The 18,804-nt window shown below is 32.8% G+C and overlaps 5 protein-coding genes across 8 annotated transcripts; all 5 read right to left on the bottom strand.

The window, feature by feature from the left end:
- On the bottom strand, positions 1,770 to 2,900 carry LOC109127026. The gene has a single exon (XM_019231102.1). The coding sequence runs from the start codon at positions 2,898 to 2,900 to the stop codon at positions 1,770 to 1,772; it is 1,131 nt and encodes a 376-aa protein (XP_019086647.1).
- On the bottom strand, positions 3,850 to 5,355 carry LOC104730767. Its single transcript, XM_010449978.1, has 4 exons — positions 4,927 to 5,355; positions 4,605 to 4,782; positions 4,422 to 4,515; positions 3,850 to 4,336 (listed from the first exon to the last, which is right to left on the bottom strand). Exons 1-4 carry the CDS (start codon positions 5,277 to 5,279, stop codon positions 4,044 to 4,046), a joined length of 918 nt encoding a protein of 305 aa, XP_010448280.1. The 5' UTR covers positions 5,280 to 5,355; the 3' UTR covers positions 3,850 to 4,043.
- LOC104730757 lies at positions 11,154 to 16,106 on the bottom strand. Of its 4 annotated transcripts, none has more exons than XM_019236347.1 (3): positions 15,644 to 16,106; positions 13,311 to 13,534; positions 11,154 to 13,229 (listed from the first exon to the last, which is right to left on the bottom strand). In XM_019236347.1, the coding sequence occupies exon 3, from the start codon at positions 12,477 to 12,479 to the stop codon at positions 11,160 to 11,162; it is 1,320 nt and encodes a 439-aa protein (XP_019091892.1). In that variant the 5' UTR covers positions 12,480 to 13,229; positions 13,311 to 13,534; positions 15,644 to 16,106; the 3' UTR covers positions 11,154 to 11,159. The 4 variants fall into 4 exon arrangements, with proteins under 4 accessions (XP_019091892.1, XP_019091890.1, XP_019091894.1 ...); XM_019236349.1 differs by having other exon boundaries at positions 12,871 to 13,229; XM_019236345.1 differs by having other exon boundaries at positions 11,154 to 13,534.
- On the bottom strand, positions 13,831 to 14,760 carry LOC109127025 (glutathione S-transferase T3-like). Its single transcript, XM_019231101.1, has one exon. The coding sequence runs from the start codon at positions 14,758 to 14,760 to the stop codon at positions 13,831 to 13,833; it is 930 nt and encodes a 309-aa protein (XP_019086646.1).
- On the bottom strand, positions 16,457 to 18,268 carry LOC104730746. Its single transcript, XM_010449955.2, has 2 exons — positions 17,763 to 18,268; positions 16,457 to 16,764 (listed from the first exon to the last, which is right to left on the bottom strand). Exons 1-2 carry the CDS (start codon positions 18,193 to 18,195, stop codon positions 16,712 to 16,714), a joined length of 486 nt encoding a protein of 161 aa, XP_010448257.1. The 5' UTR covers positions 18,196 to 18,268; the 3' UTR covers positions 16,457 to 16,711.

Raw genomic sequence — 18,804 nt, 5'->3', positions numbered from 1 at the left:
TAAATTTTACCGAGTATGGGATTGAGAGATTTTAAAATTTCAGAAACCCCACCAAAGTTTTGTGATTTGCAGAAAAACCCACTCAATTTAAAAATATTTGTAGAGAAAAAAAAATGATGATTAATATTAAAAGATTATAGAGACAGTTTGCTTGAATTTTGGTTGATTCGAGTTTATGTATCTGGATTTGTATTAACATGCGCCATTGTAATTGAAAGATATATAAACTGACGATAAAAGAGAGTAAATCCCAAAAATAACAAATAAAAACGTCGCCGGTTTGAAACTAGTGCATTGTTGTTTGCTTGCGGCATTTAGATTGTAAGCAAATAATTTTATTTATTTTACACATGATTTTTTTTTTGCTCTCTAGCTTCTACATATTTTACTTTTTTCAATTTATTTCATTCTCAACACTTAACCAAATTGATCATATTAAAACTAAATTATAAACAACTAAAAAATTGTAATTTTCCATTTTTTCTCTCTTTTTCACAAAGAAGATGCAATTTGTGATAAGAAGATTATATACAGCTCCAAAACAAATAAGTTCCTTACCAAAAAAAAAAAAAAACAAATTAGTTGACAAAAATCGCTGCTAAATCAGCCCAAATAACTGAAGTTGCTCTCAAGTTGGAAAAATTGTTTGAGTTTACGTGAAATTGAGAAGAGCTTTTCAAGCAAGCAAAAAGCTTTATAGATAACAAATTTCTAAGTGTTATTCTATCGATTTTCTTGACAACCATTATAAAAATAGATGTTTGATGTATCAATAAGGATATATATTGATATTCCAACAATCAATATTTAGGAAAGAAAATAAAGTCTCTACATAATAAACTGTTACAAAAAACCATTTTTTACATTTCTGAAAAACAATGGTGTAAGTCATTTATCTTTTTATTCTTTTTGTCAAACAAGACATTTATCTAGAAAAAAAAAATTAAGATTTACAAACATACAAAAATTGTTAAAGTATGTAGTATAAAATTATAGGGTATTACTTTAACATGTCATTTTAGACAACAATACCAAAGAAATTAGACGCACTATCAATAACTATGGTAAAAATTAGAATTTCATGTACAAAGTTTGCACTTTGACTATGATCAATTGTCAATTGACATCATAAACGAGAGTGCTTCTATGATTCGATTAGATGGGGCATAATATGATAATCCACATAAATAATATTGTGTAACCCATCTATTTTTGGAGAGGAGAAGCTGATGGCCACAAGGAATGAGATTGATGCCCCCATGACACCGGGGCCACCGTTGGAGCCCATTCCTAAGAAGAAGTAGCTAGGTTTGGTTTTTACTTCTTAGTTAAAAGACAGTGTAAAGAAACTAAAGTTTATGGTCATAGTCAAAATTTATGGTCAAATTTTTTATTTTCCAGATAGTTAGCAAACGACACTATGGGATGATCATTCTATTATCTTGCGCAAAAAATAGCGATCCTTTCAGTTAACTTGCAATATAATTCCAATCATACAGTGGCGACGCCAATAAAATTTACTTATATGATTCATTACTAGGATCTCTTAATCTCAATGTAACAAAGAGCAAATGCAATAACTCCAAAAGAAGATACTCTTACACTTAAAAGAAATAACAACTGCACCAAGGAAATTACAGAATGGTACCTAAGCAAAATAAAACTCCAGCAATATTTTTGGTTCGTCACACTTGAGCAAGTCTCTACCAAAGGTTTGGAGTATGCATAATCGTGGATGCATAACTGAGAGACTCCTCCATCCCAAAATTCTATTTTACATTTTGAGGTGGAATGTGGAAAGGGGCCGAGAGTTCGCCAATATGAGTAATGATGGGGTAGGAATCATCCAGATGCAAAAATGTGTCTCCGTCCACATCCCAGATTAGGACGTTGTTTCTTCCCATGCCAGGAAAAGAAGCAGAAGGGACACAGAAAGGTTCAGACTTTGAGAGGAACATGCAGAGATCTCCAATGTCATTAGTGTAAACCGCGTTCCCTTCTTCGTCAAGCTTGAACACTAATACATCTTTTGTTCTCATTTTGGCAACACCGTCGTCGATCTGAGCAGTCTCCTGGTACCACTTCACCAAGAAAGTTTCACCGGTGGATTCTGACTCCACCAAGTGGTCGCTTGTGAAGCACGAATACAGATGCTCCCGTTTGGTCTCTGTCAGCTCGGGAAGGTTTTGATAACGCACCTTCTGAAGCATGGGTTTGCGCTTGTGTTCACTGAGATCCCATGATGCGATTAGATGGCCTCCAGATCCGAGCATGCGAAACATGTCGTCTTTCTTGGAAAAGATGATACGGGAGGAGTAAAAACAACGGTTATCGAAGCTGATGTTGTGCCACTTAGGTTTACTTTGAGAGGGTTTGCAAAAGCTGAGTTGAGGTCCAAAGAACTTGACAGCAACAATACAGTCTTCATCCTCTGGAGAAGGTTTGGACATTGACACGTTGGTGATGATCTCGGTTTGGCAATGAGGCAGAGTAACAAGATAAGGCAGGGGAATACGTTTCGGATGTGTATCCGATGCAGCAGGGTTTAGATCGTCTTGGAGTCGCAGAACTTCGTCTTCCATATCGAAAGTAGCTATCCACCCATGAGATGCTCCAATCGTTACAATCTCTTTGATAACTCTCTTCATTATCAACTCTCTCTTCATTAACAACTCCAGGGGAACCTTCTTTTCCAAACTAGTGTTACGAGCGTCATTAGCATAGCAACCGATGAGTTTACCGAGACCCCCTCCACAAGGAATAGCGCGGATGATGGAACAAGGAGGAGTTTGCAGCAAAGAAGTTGAGAAGCCATTAGAGAGAATAAGAAGAAGAGATGATCTCACGGACGCAGGTTTCCCTGGGCGGATCCTAGAGAGACGGCTAAGAAGCAGAGACATGAGATTGGAACATGTACTTAGAGAAATGCAAGAGAACCCTAATTAATGGAAAGTTTGGAAATTCTTTCCAGCAAGAAAAAAAACCCTAATGGAAGGAATTTGGTAATCTTGTCCAGCTAAAACCCTCGATCAATATAAGGTAGTAAGGTACTGTATAATGAATGGCCTTGGTCACCAAGTTTTGGTCTGACAACTTTTTTTTTTCTTTATATTTCCAATTACTCCAAGCCAAATAAATGGACTTGTCACTTCTTGCCCACCAAATATTTGTTTGACACACATACACGAATTTATTTGGGAAGTGGAAACAAATCTTGCTAAAAGAGAGTTTGAGAGCAAAGCGTTTTTGGGATAAGAAATATATTTATTCATATTTAGGTTGTTGTATTCATTGTATTGCTCGCCTCGATCGATGTCTCACATTAGTAGTAATTTGAATGACTAATTGAGGACATTATCAACATTTGAAATCGCTGTAGATGGTGTCAATTTGCGTATTTGTATAAGCATAACTAGTAAACAAGATTGCCAGTCAACCATGTGTCTGTCAACTATTAAGGTAAAAAGGCAACAGATGAACATAAGATAAGGTAAAAGCTTTGGTTCTGCCTGAACACGTTTAGATTCAGACATTAAATCAACTTAGAAACCTTGAGTCCTGCAAATGAAGTTTAAACGCTTCAGCAACATTGTCTTCACTAAATAAGACAGTGAGGCGGGCACAACCTTCTCTTGTCTCATGCTACGGCTTACAGTACCAACTAAAGAAACTTCAGGGTAAAAAAAACACAAGAGAAAGTGGTCATCTTACGATTCTTTCTCCAGAACAAAATGATAGACATAGTTGAAGTTTTGAATGCCAACAAATTAAACATTTTAACAACGATTCATTTTTTTATCTTATCTCTCACTAATCTGATTTTGCTTAATAATATTGTAGACAGACAAGTGATAATAAAACATCACAAGGATCTTCTTATTTATAATATGAAAAGATCCAAAGACGGTTCCAAATCACTCCAAACAAGAAAAGAAAGAAAAAAAGTTTTAAACGATAAAGAAGCAAAGGGAAAGAGAGATCACAGTACGTAGTTGTTGTTTTTTTCCGCTATATCGGCGAATTCCAGGAACAACAGAGAGATCTTAAGCACGTTTTAAAACTACCATGAAGATAACAACCACAGCTAAACCAAACAGAGAACGAGGGTCGTTGAACAACGTCTGCTTCTTGTCTTTTCCTTCCTCTGTTTCAGATCCTAACCCAAACAATCCCCCAAAGTAGGATGACACGTTTTCCATCATTCTAACCACTTTTAGCTTCACGTCCTGAAGAATCTCCAAGATCTCTAGTGGCTTTTCTTCCATGACTTCACACTCAGTCGTGCTCGAACGTTCAGATTGGTCGTCATTATCAGATTCAACTTGAGAGGAAGCAGCTGAAATACGAAAGAATAAAAAAGTCTCTGTTAAGTTGCTTTTATATCATCAAGACATGTACACACCAAAGGAAGATTTCTTTACCGGTACTGTTGGTCTGGAGAAATTTCATGAGATCCTTATTCTCCATAACAGCATCCCATACTTTTGGGTCAGACGCAATGGAAGCAACAACAGTCTATATAACAAAAGAGAAAACTCTCAAATGTTGTCAAAGAGTAATAGCACTAGCCAAGCAAACAAGGAAAGAGTCCAAAACCAATATACCTGCGCAGCAGTGTTTTCACTCAGGAAGGCAAACGCTTTAAGAGCAACCTGTGGAACAGCTGACTCAACAGCTCTGTTCTCAGAAGATTGAAAACCAGAGAGCATTTTAGAAACAGAACCACCATCATTTGATCCTTCTATAGCCGCAGAAGACGAATTTGGAGATGACATATACACCCTAATCCATTCATTAACAACCATAAAACCATACACATAAGCACAATACCATTTCTTGAATTCTAAATCAAGAAACAATGAAATGATAAAAAAAAACAAACCCTAACAAATCAACAAGTAAACGAATAAAAGAAACAAATCTTACATATTAATAGCTTCTTTGAGATCTTCAGTAGCTTCTTTAGCCTCTTCAAGACTAGGAGGTTTGCTGAAAACAACCCTAGGAATCGGCTCCTCTTCCTCAGCGAATTCCCAATCGTCCCAAACCGGTCTCTGCATAACCATCCCATCTTCTTCAACAGAAGGATGAACCACCGCCGTTGATATCGATGCCGAAACCGGTTTAGACGAAGCCGTCGCCGCCGTTGCGGTTTTAACCTTAAATTGTTCAGACGCCTGAGAGAAGCCACCGAATCCTCCTGCTCCCCTGAATCCTCCTTTAGCAACTCCGATTCCAGCAACCTTGGCTGCCGTCGCCATCACTCTTCCTCCTCCCATGGTGGATAAGACAGATTTCGATCACCGGTGAAATGATCTGTTTTGATTGTTACGATTCGGTTTTTTAGATTTTTTAAACAAGGAGAAAAAAGAATAATTAATTTATTAATACCTTATCCGCGAAGGTAACAAAATGACGTCAGATATAAAATGGCCGACATTATAATAGTAATTAATTATCGTAATTACTGATTAGTTTCCAAATCTTTTATAAAAATCATACAAGAGTATATCTTAACGAATCTTTTATTAACGAATCTGTTTTGTTCATCTACATTCGTTTTATCGTGATATTTAATTTTTCATTAATTAAATATCAAGGATCACTTCTTAATCACGTAAAATTTCTGTTACGGGTTTTTTAAAATAATAAAAAAATGTTAAATTTGTCTTGAATTCAGAAACTGAAATTAATGAGATGGTTGCGATTTTTTTGGGTTCCTTGGATGATGTTAAAGGCTTCATGTGCGTTCATTTTGATTTTACATGATACTACTGCGTATATATTTGGTAACCAAAGTAATGGATTTAGAGGTTTGAGTCGTTTGACTGGTTTTTAATTTATTTAGCATTCGAAAGTCGAAACGATGTTAGACTCTATACACCTGTTAGTAAAAAAAAAAGTTTAAGTATAAGTAACATTTACTTTGTATCCAAAGAAAATAAAGATGTGTTTTTAATATATATTATTTTTTGTGCGAACATTTCGATTCATTGATTGAGGCTTGATTGTACCAAGTTCGGAACCAATACAATTAACCATCGATCGATAGTTGAACTTGGAAATATTTAAAGGAAATGTGCCTAGAATAAGAAAGATTTAAAAAAAGTTCAAATCAAGGGACAACCGACGACTTAAGCTGTGAAGCATCTTGCTTAAGAAGAGATCCTAATGAGTCAAAATAATGCATCCCCAGTTGGGCTAGAAAGCTGTAATTTGGTCACCTTCACATGTGACATTGGTAACCACTTCTACCTTTGGGTAATTGGATCTCGTTTGAGTTCTGTTACATTTTCATGCCCCGTAACAACTGCTACACATAGATAAAAATGAACATATTTCTCATCTTTAACGTTTTTGAGTCGATATAGTTTCAGTTTCTTTTCTCTTCACCAATTTCGACATCTGGTCCACAATGTTTATAGCTCTACCTTATGTCAAATTATTATTATTATTTTTCTTTTCTTAGACTTTGATGGAAGTTTGAACAGAAAATTGAAAAAAGAGTTACATTTTATGAAATCAAAAGAAGAGTGAAAATGGTTGCATATTTTTTGACAAAAATAGAAAAGAAAATGGTTGCATATTTGTAGAGAAAGGATAAAGAGAGGAAAAATATTTAAAAGAAATATGAGTCTTTTTTTTTTTTTGTTACTAACTCAAAAAGAAAAGAAAAGATAGAGTGTGTGCAGGATAGAAATAATTTGTTTGAAATCCTGGACACTGCATTTGGGTTGAAATGTTGAAAAATTTGTGTCCTCATATCACTATACCAATGCATTGTTTTATGTTGCAATCTAAATTTGAGGTTCATGACCAACCAGTTTTAATAATTTAATGTGCCTACGTGTAATCAAGAACGAGTATTGTTTGATGATTTGGTCAAGATGATCTATTGCCGGAAAACGGATTAATCTTTTTTTTTTTGCGAGAGAAAGAATTAGTTCAGAAGTATTCAAAACTAACGAAGTAGGACTTGAATGAGAAGAATTGAAGTAAACCAAATTTTTCAGGCATATTTTGTCTAGTACTCCCTCCGTTTATTTTTACTTGTCGTTCTGGACTTAATTTTTTGTTTTATATTACTTGTCGTTTTGTATTTACGATGCAACTTTATGAATCAAAATTTCAGTTTTACCCCTAACTTTTAGCTTATTAATTACTTATATCAAATGAAATATTGTATTAATGAAGGGTAAAACAGAAAATTTAATTATTTTCTTAATATGTGTGAAATTGTCTAGAACAACAAGTAATATAAAACAGAGGGAGTATTGTTAAATAACTAGGTGCTTCCCCACGCAACACGTGGGTTGTGGTGTAGTTGGTACTTTCTTGTTTTTTTTTTTGGTCTTTTCGTTTTCTCTTTTGTATTATTTCGTTTTAATTAGGCATATACGGGCTTTGCCGTCACTTTTATTTATACACTATATGTTTATACCATTTCATTCAGATGTATACAATTGTGGCGTTTACTTTTTATGAATTATGAAGATGTTATTTCTTGCTTTTGAGGATCCAATCTTATCATTGACTGATATTGTTTCCAATACATTTATTATATTATAGATTTTCTAATTAACTGCTTATGTATAAATCCTTCATACGTTGATGTTGCAATAATAAGTTATTTTTTTTAAATATTTTCCGTGTAAGTGATTATGTTTGTATGCCCATGTTTTGGTCTAATATCAATAAGATCGTTTCTGTTTTTCTTTAGTTGGCTTTGAAACCAATATTGAGTTAAGCAAATAATGGGTCGAATTATGGTGTTAATAAGTAATATAAATTCTTATGTATATATATTGTATATATGTGACTATAAATTTAGCTAACTAAAAAATTATGTAATATTTAAATACAATCTTGAACATATATATATATTTTTTTATTTGTGGGAGGAATGTATGAAATTATTGGATAGAAGTTATTTTTGAGTTAAATGACCTTTAATGTCTTTAAAGTGAGTTAAATATTAAGAAATTTTTATATGTGTCTTGACTTTTTTTAAAAGGAATACCAAGTGTTTCCTTCCAAATTTGAAGTGATATAGTATTTTAGTTTTCTTATATGATTTTATGAACTTCAATGTAAAAGTTTTTCAAAGTAATAAGTACACTCACTGATTGAATTATAATATTTGGAGAAATGTTTATTTCGTTTAATCATCTGCTCTTTTAAATAAATTAAATAAGTATGTTGTTATTCCTACAAATAGGACAACATATATTATAGTTTAACCATGGAGTTAAGTAATGGAAATGGAACTTGTGATTGCAAGACAAAATGCTTATATGTTACACATTGATCGTTTAAAAATGAATAGGAACATCTAATTCTCAAATAAAGTTGATTGTTTTGTTAAAACCAACATATGTGAATTTAAATTTAACTATGCAAATTTAAAAAATAAATATGAATAGATTAGAAAGGCAAGAAATATAAAAGAAATATTTTTTTATATAAATAAAATAAAAATTGAAAACAATGTTAAATATATATAATACTTTCTACATTAAAATATAGAATCAAACTCTTACAAGTTACAACACATATGAGATATAACAACATTTGATATTGGTAGGAGAGGAGGAGAGAATGTTTACTATAAGATGGTAATCCAAATTAGATAATGGAGATGAATCTTTAAAAAATAGAACAATGTAATATATATATATATATAATACTTTCTAAATTAAAATATAGAATCAAACTCTTACAACACATATGAGATATAACAACATTTGATATTGGTGGGAGAGGAAGAGAGAATGATTACTTATAAGATAATAATCCAAATTAGATAAAGGAGATAAATCTTTTAAAATAAGAACAATGTAAAATATATATCATGTAGTCTCTAAAATTAAAATTTAGCATTAACAATTTACAATGATATTTCATTTTTTTTTTACAACCCATACAACAAAAATAAGAAATCAAAAATAAAAAAAAAACGAAAAATGATTTGAGGTATTGTAGAAGAGAATGAAAGAATGTGAAAATGAGATAGTAAAAGAATGTCAATATGAGAGAATGATAGATTGAGAGAATGCTTATTTATATGATAAGAAATGATGGAAGTTACATTTAGAACTATGGAGTTACAATAGTAATTTATTGTGTTTGAATAAAATTGAGTGGTAGAATATGATTAATGCATAATTTATTTTATTTTCAGTTATAATTTTATTTTAATGTGTGAGTTAAATGTATTGTGTTTATTGGATCTTAAATATTGTTTAAAGCAATTAGAAAGCAAAAAAAAAAAAAAAAAAAAATTAGAAAACATTAAATGAAAATCAACCAATAAGGAGAGACCAAAACCTTACTTATATATATATATATGATATATTGCTTTAAACTTTGAAATGAGAAATATATTATAAACAATAATTTTACATGAGAAATATATTAATTTAGCCAACCAAAATATGAATATAAGTTTAGCCAACCAAAATAAATAAAAAATATTAAAATTTAACCAAAAATAATTTCTCTTGAAAGATAATAAGTTAGTAGGAGGAATGAATTAATGTACAATTATTGGATAGGAGTTACATTTGAGTTAAATGGAGTTACATGTCTTTAATTATAAATAAATATTTTAATTTTTTATAACCTAAAATAAAAGGAATACCAAGTGGCTGAATCAAAATTCACATGATTTGGTTGTTTGTTGATATAAACTCAACACTTACACATAATATTTCAAAATAAAAAATATTACTTTTTAAGTGACAAACTAAATTAGTTTTCTTATAAAATTATATGAATTCTTCAATCTCAATAATTTTTAAAATCCCAAGGATAACTTATATTTTTTTGGTTTTCACTCATCAATTTAATTTATAGTGCTAGATTTCATACTAATGGTTTCATCTTTAGAGAATTTAGTGAAATGATATTTTTAAAATTATATTTTATTTTTATATTTAAGTTCCAGTTGAATATGTTTTGTTTTTTGGATCATTTTTTATTTTGATTAAAGACACAAAAAACCAATTGTTTAATTATGTTCTTTTTGTTTTCAAAAACCTCAAATCATAAAAAATATATATATATATTATATTGATCTCTGCATATTTAACAATTGGATCACAAAACAAAATAGTCTTTATAAATGGATAAATGGATAATTATATTGATCTTTAAATATAATATTGATCTTTATAAATTATTTAAAATGATACATGAATATGTGAGATAACCAGAGACATAATAGATAATTATATATAGATCATTTCAATTTTATGATCTTATTGTATGGTGAATATTGTAAGAAAGTATGAAAATAATGACTTATAAGATGTTAATATAAAATAGAAAATGGAGATAAACATTTTAAAAGATTAAAATAAATATATAAGATATACATATCATACAAACTCTAAAACTAAGCTTTTACAATGATATTTGATTTGATTTTTTATAACCCATTCAACAACAATAACAAAAAAAATACAAAACAAAACAAAACAAAAAAGAGAATTGAGAGTAGTGGAAGAAAATGAGAGAATGAAAGAGTGATAGACTAAAAGAATAAGATAATGAGTATTTATAGGAAGAGAAATGATGAAAAATTACATTTAGAAAAATGAGAGTTACAATTCTAATTTATTGTTTTGTTTTAATTCAATTGATTAATACAACTTAGTGGAGAAATAAAGTTAATGCATAATTTATAGGGAGAAGCTATAAAGATTTCAGTTTTATATTATGTGAGTTAAATATGAAAATTAATTGTTTTAAATTTGTGTTTTAATATAATTTTTTTTTTGTTAAAATTGCATTGCTAAGTGGACCAATAAGGAGAAACTGAAACTCTACTTTTATATATATGATTATTATTATTATCTTTGTTCTACGTTAGTAACTTAGTGTAATGATCTAAGACCATGGGCATCGGTAGTCCTTCAATATTGGTCCCTCAATTATAATAGTAATATTTAGGAAGGTTCTTATTATTAATATGAGCATTGGTGTCTACTTCTTTTAAGTCCCCCAAATAAAATAATAATATTTTTAAAATTGAAAACATTAATTATTTAAATTTCTAAAACAAAAACATACTATTAAGATATTAAAAATAGAAAACATAAAACATAAAACATCAAAAGAAAAACAAACATTTTATTCAACTCATAGAAATTTGAAAATTAATCTTCATTATTTGGAAGATGTCCGAAGTTAGTCCAAATATGCTCAATCAAATCATGTTTTAGTTGGTCATGGGCTTGTTTATCCCGAAGTCTTGTTTGACGAGTAATCGTAGTGCTGATATTTGAACCGACACCGGGAGCACCAACAGTATATGTTTGATCGACATGTTCTCCGTGTTGAAATTCAGAAACAATGTTTCTGTAACTGTATGTATGTCGTTCATCTTCGACAATCATATTATGGAGTATTATGCATGATCTTATAACATTTGCCATTTTGTATTTATTCCATAAGCGAGACGGATTTTTAATAACGGCGAATCTAGCTTGCAAGACTCCAAAGGCACGCTCAACATCTTTCCGAACAGCTTCTTGTTTTTTAGAAAAGAGAGAATTTTTCATACCTTGTGGAAGTCGGATAGATTGAATAAAAGTGGCCCAATTTGGATAAATACCATCGGTGAGATAGTACGGCAAATTGTACTCCCTTCCGTTGACAACGTAGTGGACTTCGGGAGCTTTACCGGTTATTATGTCATCAAAAACATTAGAACGATCAAGAATATTAAGATCGTTCATAGTACCTGGAGCTCCAAAAAAGGCATGCCATATCCATAGGTCATACGAAGCTACCGCTTCCAACACAATTGTAGGTTTTCCGGTTGATCGTGAATACATGCCTTTCCAAGCCGTGGGACAATTCTTCCACCCCCAATGCATACAATCAATGCTACCAATCATCCCGGGAAATCCACGCTGTTCATTCTGATAGAGTAGTCTATGTAGATCCTCCTGTGTAGGACGTCTTAGATATTCATCTCCAAACACTTGGATGATGCCGGCGGTAAACTCGTGCAAACATTTCCGAGCTGTCGAAGCACCAATTCGTACATACTCGTCAATACTGTCAGAAGAAGTACCATATGCCAATTGACGAATTGCTGCAGTACATTTTTGTATAGGTGAAAGACCAGCCCGTCCAGTTGCATCTTGGGTTTGGCGGAAATATTCGATTTCGGTAGAGAGACGTTGCACAATTCGCATGAACAATGGCTTGTGCATGCGAAACCGTCGCCGGAATAAATATTCTGGATATGTTGGAGTGTCACTAAAATAATCATTCCAAAGATTATTGTGGCCTTCTTCCCGGTTTCGCTCGATATAAATCCTATCGTGTGGCTGGTTTGGTTCTGGAATAATGTGCGAAACATCATAAATGTTTTCTAAATAGCCCTCAAAATTATCACTGTCATCTGCTTGGTAGTGATAATGATTATCATCGGCTTGATAGTGATAATGATTTGAAGATGATCCCATTTGAAGAGAAAGGAAAAGAAAGGAAGATGTAAATTATATTAAAGAGAAAGGAAGAGAAAGGAAGAGAAAGGAATATAGAGGAAGAAATAACTGCCAATATGTTGTTGGTTTGATCGTGTTTGGTATGAGTATTTTGCTTGAGAATGTTTTGTTGAGAATGTTTTGTTGAGAATGTTTTGTATAGAAGAAGGTGGTTCTTGAGAATGTTTTCTTGATTTGGTCTTGTTTGGTGAGAGTTACGAGTTATCATATATAGGAAGAAAAGACTAGTGTCCGTGAGTTGCATTATTTTGTAACCCGTGAGTCTGAACAAAACAAAACAACAAGTTTCCCGTGGGATAACAAAACAAAACAAAGTACATAGCTAAAAAAACAACAAGTACCCGTGAGATAGGAAAACAAAACAACATACATAGGAAAACAACAAGTACCCGTGAGTTATTACAAAGTCTCATTTAATAAGTAGACATGAACAAAATACATGCGAAAATAACCATGACACAAACAACCAGCAAATCAGTTATATATCTAAACCTATTTTCATTACGTATCTCGTTAACTACATTCTCTAACATAACCATCTTCTCATTGATCTCTGATTCATATTCATTGAACAAAGTTAAGTAATCTACCTTCTCAACCATCACTTCATATCTTCTATCATTGTCCCTCAACTCCTCCACTACAGCCACATCCCACCACTTGTGAATATGCATCTCTCCATCATCGACATTTGGACATGTAAAGAACCTACAATATGTAAAAGAGTTAGCATATATAGCGAAACTAAATTGACTGATAGAATAGCAAAACTACATTAATATCACATACCTTCTATTGTAGCAGTTCGACAGAATAGGCTGCGCACCACAGTAGCATTCCTTCGGGAATCCATGCTCCACCTCAGGCTGAGGGGGGTATACCCTCGACTCTGCTTCATCCATACGAATCAAAGCATCTAGCTCTCTCTCCGCAGTGTCCTCTGAGTGCTTATCAGCCAGATCGGATGAGTCAGGCTGAGAGTAGCTATAGTCGTGTCCCATTTCTTACTTAACCTGAACATAGACAAGAAGAAGCACATTAGATTTAGTACAACAATTGTTTTAAAGAACTAACAATCTGATTAAGTTACTGATTTAGTTAAAATAGGCGAGTTACTAGCAATTGAAATATACTTATATTGATTTAGTTTCAAACAGCAAATACAAATCAAACAGAAAATACTAAAACATGAAATACAAATCCAACACGAAATATTAAAACATGAAATACAAATCAAACAAACAGGAAATACATAAGCCGAGTAACTAGAATGACCATAGAAAACAAACAACAAACACATGCTCTAATATCAGAAATACTGGGACACTATCTTCTTCATAATAACTTCTTCACTAGCATTTAAAGGTTCTTTTTTGGCTAAGAGAGTATCTAGGATGGCCAGCTTCTGCAGTTTCTCCTTTTCAGCCAATTCCTCTTTCTTGACATCCCACATGCTCTTATACTCAGCAAGAGTCTTCACGTTTGTGGACTGAGCATTGTTCCTCTTCGCCTTCGCAGCCTTAATCCCTTCTGGCCTTTTCTCATACTCCTCAACATTGCAGCTTGATGATTGTGAACCTTCGGCAGCTTGTTTCCTCTTTGTTGCAGGCTGGGATGGGGGCGTGTTAATGGTGTTTAGTGTGAGCCATTTCTGCTCAAACCTTAACCGAAACCAAGCATGTTCAAGGTTAAATCTCTTCTTATGGGCATCGAAGTAGATATCATGCGCATGCTTTAAGATATCATTTTCAGAATGACCAGAGCTGTTCAGTCTCTCCGCAGCTGCGAATGCCGCACAGAACTTGTTAGTTTGGTCATTTATCTTGTGCCAACGCTGCTTGCAATGTGTCGTCAACATCTGTTCACCACCATTTCTAGCATGAGGAGTGTCAGCATAGTATTTTTGAATCCTTTGCCAGAAGCTTCCTCCCTTTTGTTGATTTGCAACGATGGGATCTTTGGAAGTGTTGAGCCATGCGGAGATCAAGACTTCATCATCAGCAGGTGTCCATGTCTTTCTCTCCTTGCGCTCCAATGGTGTTTCTTGCGAAAGAGTTGGCGCCTCAGAAGGTTGGGAGCTTTGAGATGAAGGTTGGGAGCTGCGAGGAGAAGGTTGGGAGCTCTGTCCAGAAGGTGGATAACTTTCCCAATGAAAGTTATCATTTAAACCACCTTCTTCTTGACTGTTAAGCAAGTTTAAGTAAGAAGAAGACTGAAAGAAGGGATTCGTTGAATCCATATGAAGAAGCGAGTAGAGAAGAGAAGGAATGAGAAGTTAAGCAAGTATAGAAGAGAAGTTAAGCGAGTATAGAAGAGAAGTTAAGCGAGTAAAAGTGAGAAGGGGTTACTAAGTGAAATAGATTTCTGATGGAAATAGGAAGAAGATGGTTGGGGTTTAATAGCTTAAAAGTTAACTTGCAATAAGTAACTAAACATAAAGACCTAACAACCAATGTCTAATCAAAATTTAAGACAAGTACTTGATACAACTACCAAATAAAACAACAAACTATGAACATACCAAACCAAAATTAAAGACAATCAACTACACAACAATCACAATTTATTAGAAGTACACATTAATGTTTTACCTAAAATATTACAACTACCAAATGTCCTTTATCCTAAAATTCTTTATCAATTAAGACAAAAAAACAAAACAAAATAGAGTTTGTCAATTTAAAAACCAATGTTTTAACCAAATCAATGTTAAAACCAATTTTTGCAAATATACGATTTCGTATACTATCAACAGCAAACGACACAGAAAATAAAACATTAATTATACTCATGTTATCAAGAAACGAATTGACCTTTAGACAAGCACAAATCGATCTTTATAAATAGATAAATCGATCTTTACACATGAAAAAACAGAACAATTGAAACTAGACACCAATAGATACCCCTAATTCGAAACCCCTAATTCGAAAACCCTAATTCGAAAACCCTAATTCGAAATCCCTAATTCGAAATCCCTAATTCGAAATCCCTAATTCGAAATCCCTAATTCGAAATCCCTAATTAGAAAACCCTAATTCGAAAACCCTAATTCGAAATCCCTAATTCGAAAACCCTAATTGGAATACCCTAATTCGATAATCAGAGATAAGAAGACATACCTTAATTAGCGTCGGGAGAAAAGAGAAGATCGCTTCGGGAGAGAAGAGAAGATCGGTTCGGGAGAGAAGAGAAGATCGCGTCGGGAGATAAGTGAAAATCGGACCGCCAGGAAAGCTTCGAGACGTTGATAAGATCGGACCGGCCTCGGGAGAAACAGCAGATCGGCTTCGGTAAGAAATTCTGGTGAGAAGAAACGGAATCGCTTCGTGAATTCGACGAGGATGTCTATCGCCTCTCTCGTCGCCGTCGAGAGAAAATAAAGAAGTGAAAGAAATTTTTGTCCAAAGAAATGTTTTTCGGAAAACCTAGAGATAATCTACAACCAATCACAGTTGAACACGTGGCGAAGTTGACGGATGAAAAACGTCCTAAAATAAGAAGCGTTCCTTCGATTATGGGCCTTTTTGATTTAAATTTAAATCCAAAAATAACGGGGGACGGCCCGTGTATACGCCATTGCACTTGCTCTAACCACAAATCCTTGCTGTACTAGTTTCACAACTCACAAGTATTGGAGTAAAGGAAAACAAGATTAATGGGGTTTTTTAGATAAATGTTTTTATAAGATTTTACTTCAGTTTCATTAAGACCTAACTTTTTACAAGTTAATAATCCCCCTGGTATATGTAACATTTTGAATTTTCCACAAATCAGCTATAAAAATGTTTTAAAGTCCACTGTTGTTTTTTGACAGTTAAAATATATTTTTTACTGTCAACTATATTCAAATTAATTTACGTTTGAAGCAACCTTGTAATCCTCACAAACACACAACAAAAAAACACTTGCTACGAAACTATGACCCACTGGAATATAAGTAACTGATTGTCGAATCATGACATTACTAACAAAACATCATCAGTTTGGTCAAAGATACTGAAATATAGAATTTTAAACTTTTTAAGAAAAACACAGAATAGAACATTGGGAATCTCATCTTTACAAGAACTCTCAAATGAAATTATATTCTTTCTACTCATATAATTAACATACTAATCTTTCTGATTAGCTTACAAATTATAACTTTTCAAATAGACAACCGGGCTCTAGTCTCTTCTCTCTACTTCTCACATTTGAGCTTCAAATCCTCTATCCCTTCTCATCTTTCTCTTCAAAACACCTGAAAACATGAATCCAATCATAAAATAATTGCTTTGAGTAACGGACCATCCAAAAAATGTTGAAACGAAAAAAAAAAGTTCTTCGAAATAATGTAATTCTATGAATTAAAATGTTATGTATTCTTACCATTTTCTTTAAGTGGGGGTTATTCGAACTAGGAATTAGGAAAAGAGAACTGTGCATATATTATTCATATTTGGTAAAGTAAAAAAAAATGATAAAAGTTTGGTAAAAGTTACTGATGGAATACACTCCTCATTCAAATAAAAAACAAGAAAGCAAAAGAAGGAAAGGAAATGTTATGTCAGCAGTTACAGAGACAAGACTCGTATTGAAACTGGCAAATAATATCAGACAATAAAATCCAAAAGAGTTTTCAAAGTCATTGAAACATAAACGAGAAAGAAAAAACACAACCCAAGCCCATGACTTCACTGTACCACTTCATTTTCTCACAGGACACAGTAATAAGAATTTTTTTTATAGTAATTCTAATAACGACGATCGAACTATAACAACTTAACAAGTGAAAAACATATATACACTACAACAGAGTCGGTATCACATTGATGATAGTCACGATTGTGTTTTTTTTTTTGAAAATGTCAATTTTTGCAAGCAAACATTCAATCTAGAACTTTGCAAAGAAAACCATATATATTTGAATTTTCGTTGGGGGTAAAAAACAGCATTTATTAACACAAAAGAAAACTGTTGTTTTCACATTGTGGGATGTGTTTGGTATAGTTATATAGACTTCAATAACCTAAATTAGAACAATCAATAACCTTCAAAGCCGACTAAATAGTTAACCAGACGTAGATAAATGCCATATTTCTGATATAGATTTTTTTAATGCTGGCAAAAGGTAAAATAGTTAAAACGAAATTTAAGATAATTTATGTATTAGTCATCATGAAAATAAAATTAAGAAAACTAATTTAATTTGATTAAAAAAACTTTGTTTAATCCAAAAAAAAAAAAATAAAGGTTTACCGTAAGGGTTACACTTGGGAGGCTCTTCAAAGAGAGAGAGCGAAAGCTGTTTATAAGCGACGCCGATATCAAACACAATGACACCGGAGTTTGGATTCTCGACGACGATATCTTTCACCTGAAGCCACAAGAAGAGCTCTTTTTGCGATAGCCCTTCTACTCCGCTAAGACTCCCATAGCTCAGATTCGCTCTCACGACGGCAGCGAAGTGCACGTTCGTCTCGAATTTGGCGTAACACGGCGCCGCTAGGAAAACCTCGAGACGACCGTCGTTGTGAAGTATATAAGAATCAACCTCTTGAGGTAACAGTCCCGCGGGGAGACCTTTTGCTCGGAGAACATCGTGGACCGTCGGATACGACGGAGATGAGAGGGAGAAAGAGAGGAAGAGAGTAATGAAGAGAAAGATCACACAAGAGATGAGTTTGTTCATAGCTTTTCACTGAGTTAGACAAAGAGAGAGAGGCGAGAAAAAGTTTATTTTTATTTTACGGCGATGATTCAAGTGGGGGAGAGGAGGGTCTTAAATGGGGGAAGGAAGAGAAGCTGGAATGACGATTTTGCCCTTGGTTGGTGAGTGAATGGGGCCATATAATATGATAGATATGGTTAAGTGATTAAGTTCATAAGTTTCAAAAAATGTAGAGAAAAAATGGAAATGATATAGCGATTGATAGAGTTTCTTGGGGAGAAAAATGTTCCCATGTGGAGAAATAATGATAAAGAGTGGTTGGACACACCAAAATTAGCTTTAAATCTTTAATAATATACTGTGAATTAAGTGTCTAATTAAGAAAAATATCTATTCATAACTAAGTAAATAATATGTGTATTAACCACCAAGGCTCCTATGAAGGCTTTTTTAGTAGATTATTGTTTTTTTTTTAAATAATTAATTCATGAAAAGTAGTATTTTCTGAAATTGATATTTGTATCCTTCTAAAGATTTGTATTTAGCTAATACAGATTTTTGTTTATTTGAATTAGTAACATCACTTCCAAAAATTATAATAATAATTCATGGAAAGTAATATTTTTTAAA

Source organism: Camelina sativa, chromosome 2 (genome assembly GCF_000633955.1).
Source record: "Camelina sativa cultivar DH55 chromosome 2, Cs, whole genome shotgun sequence".
Taxonomy (NCBI): Eukaryota; Viridiplantae; Streptophyta; class Magnoliopsida; order Brassicales; family Brassicaceae; genus Camelina; species Camelina sativa.
The sequence above is the reverse complement of the archived record's forward strand: the minus strand, read 5'-3'. Positions and strand labels throughout refer to the sequence as shown.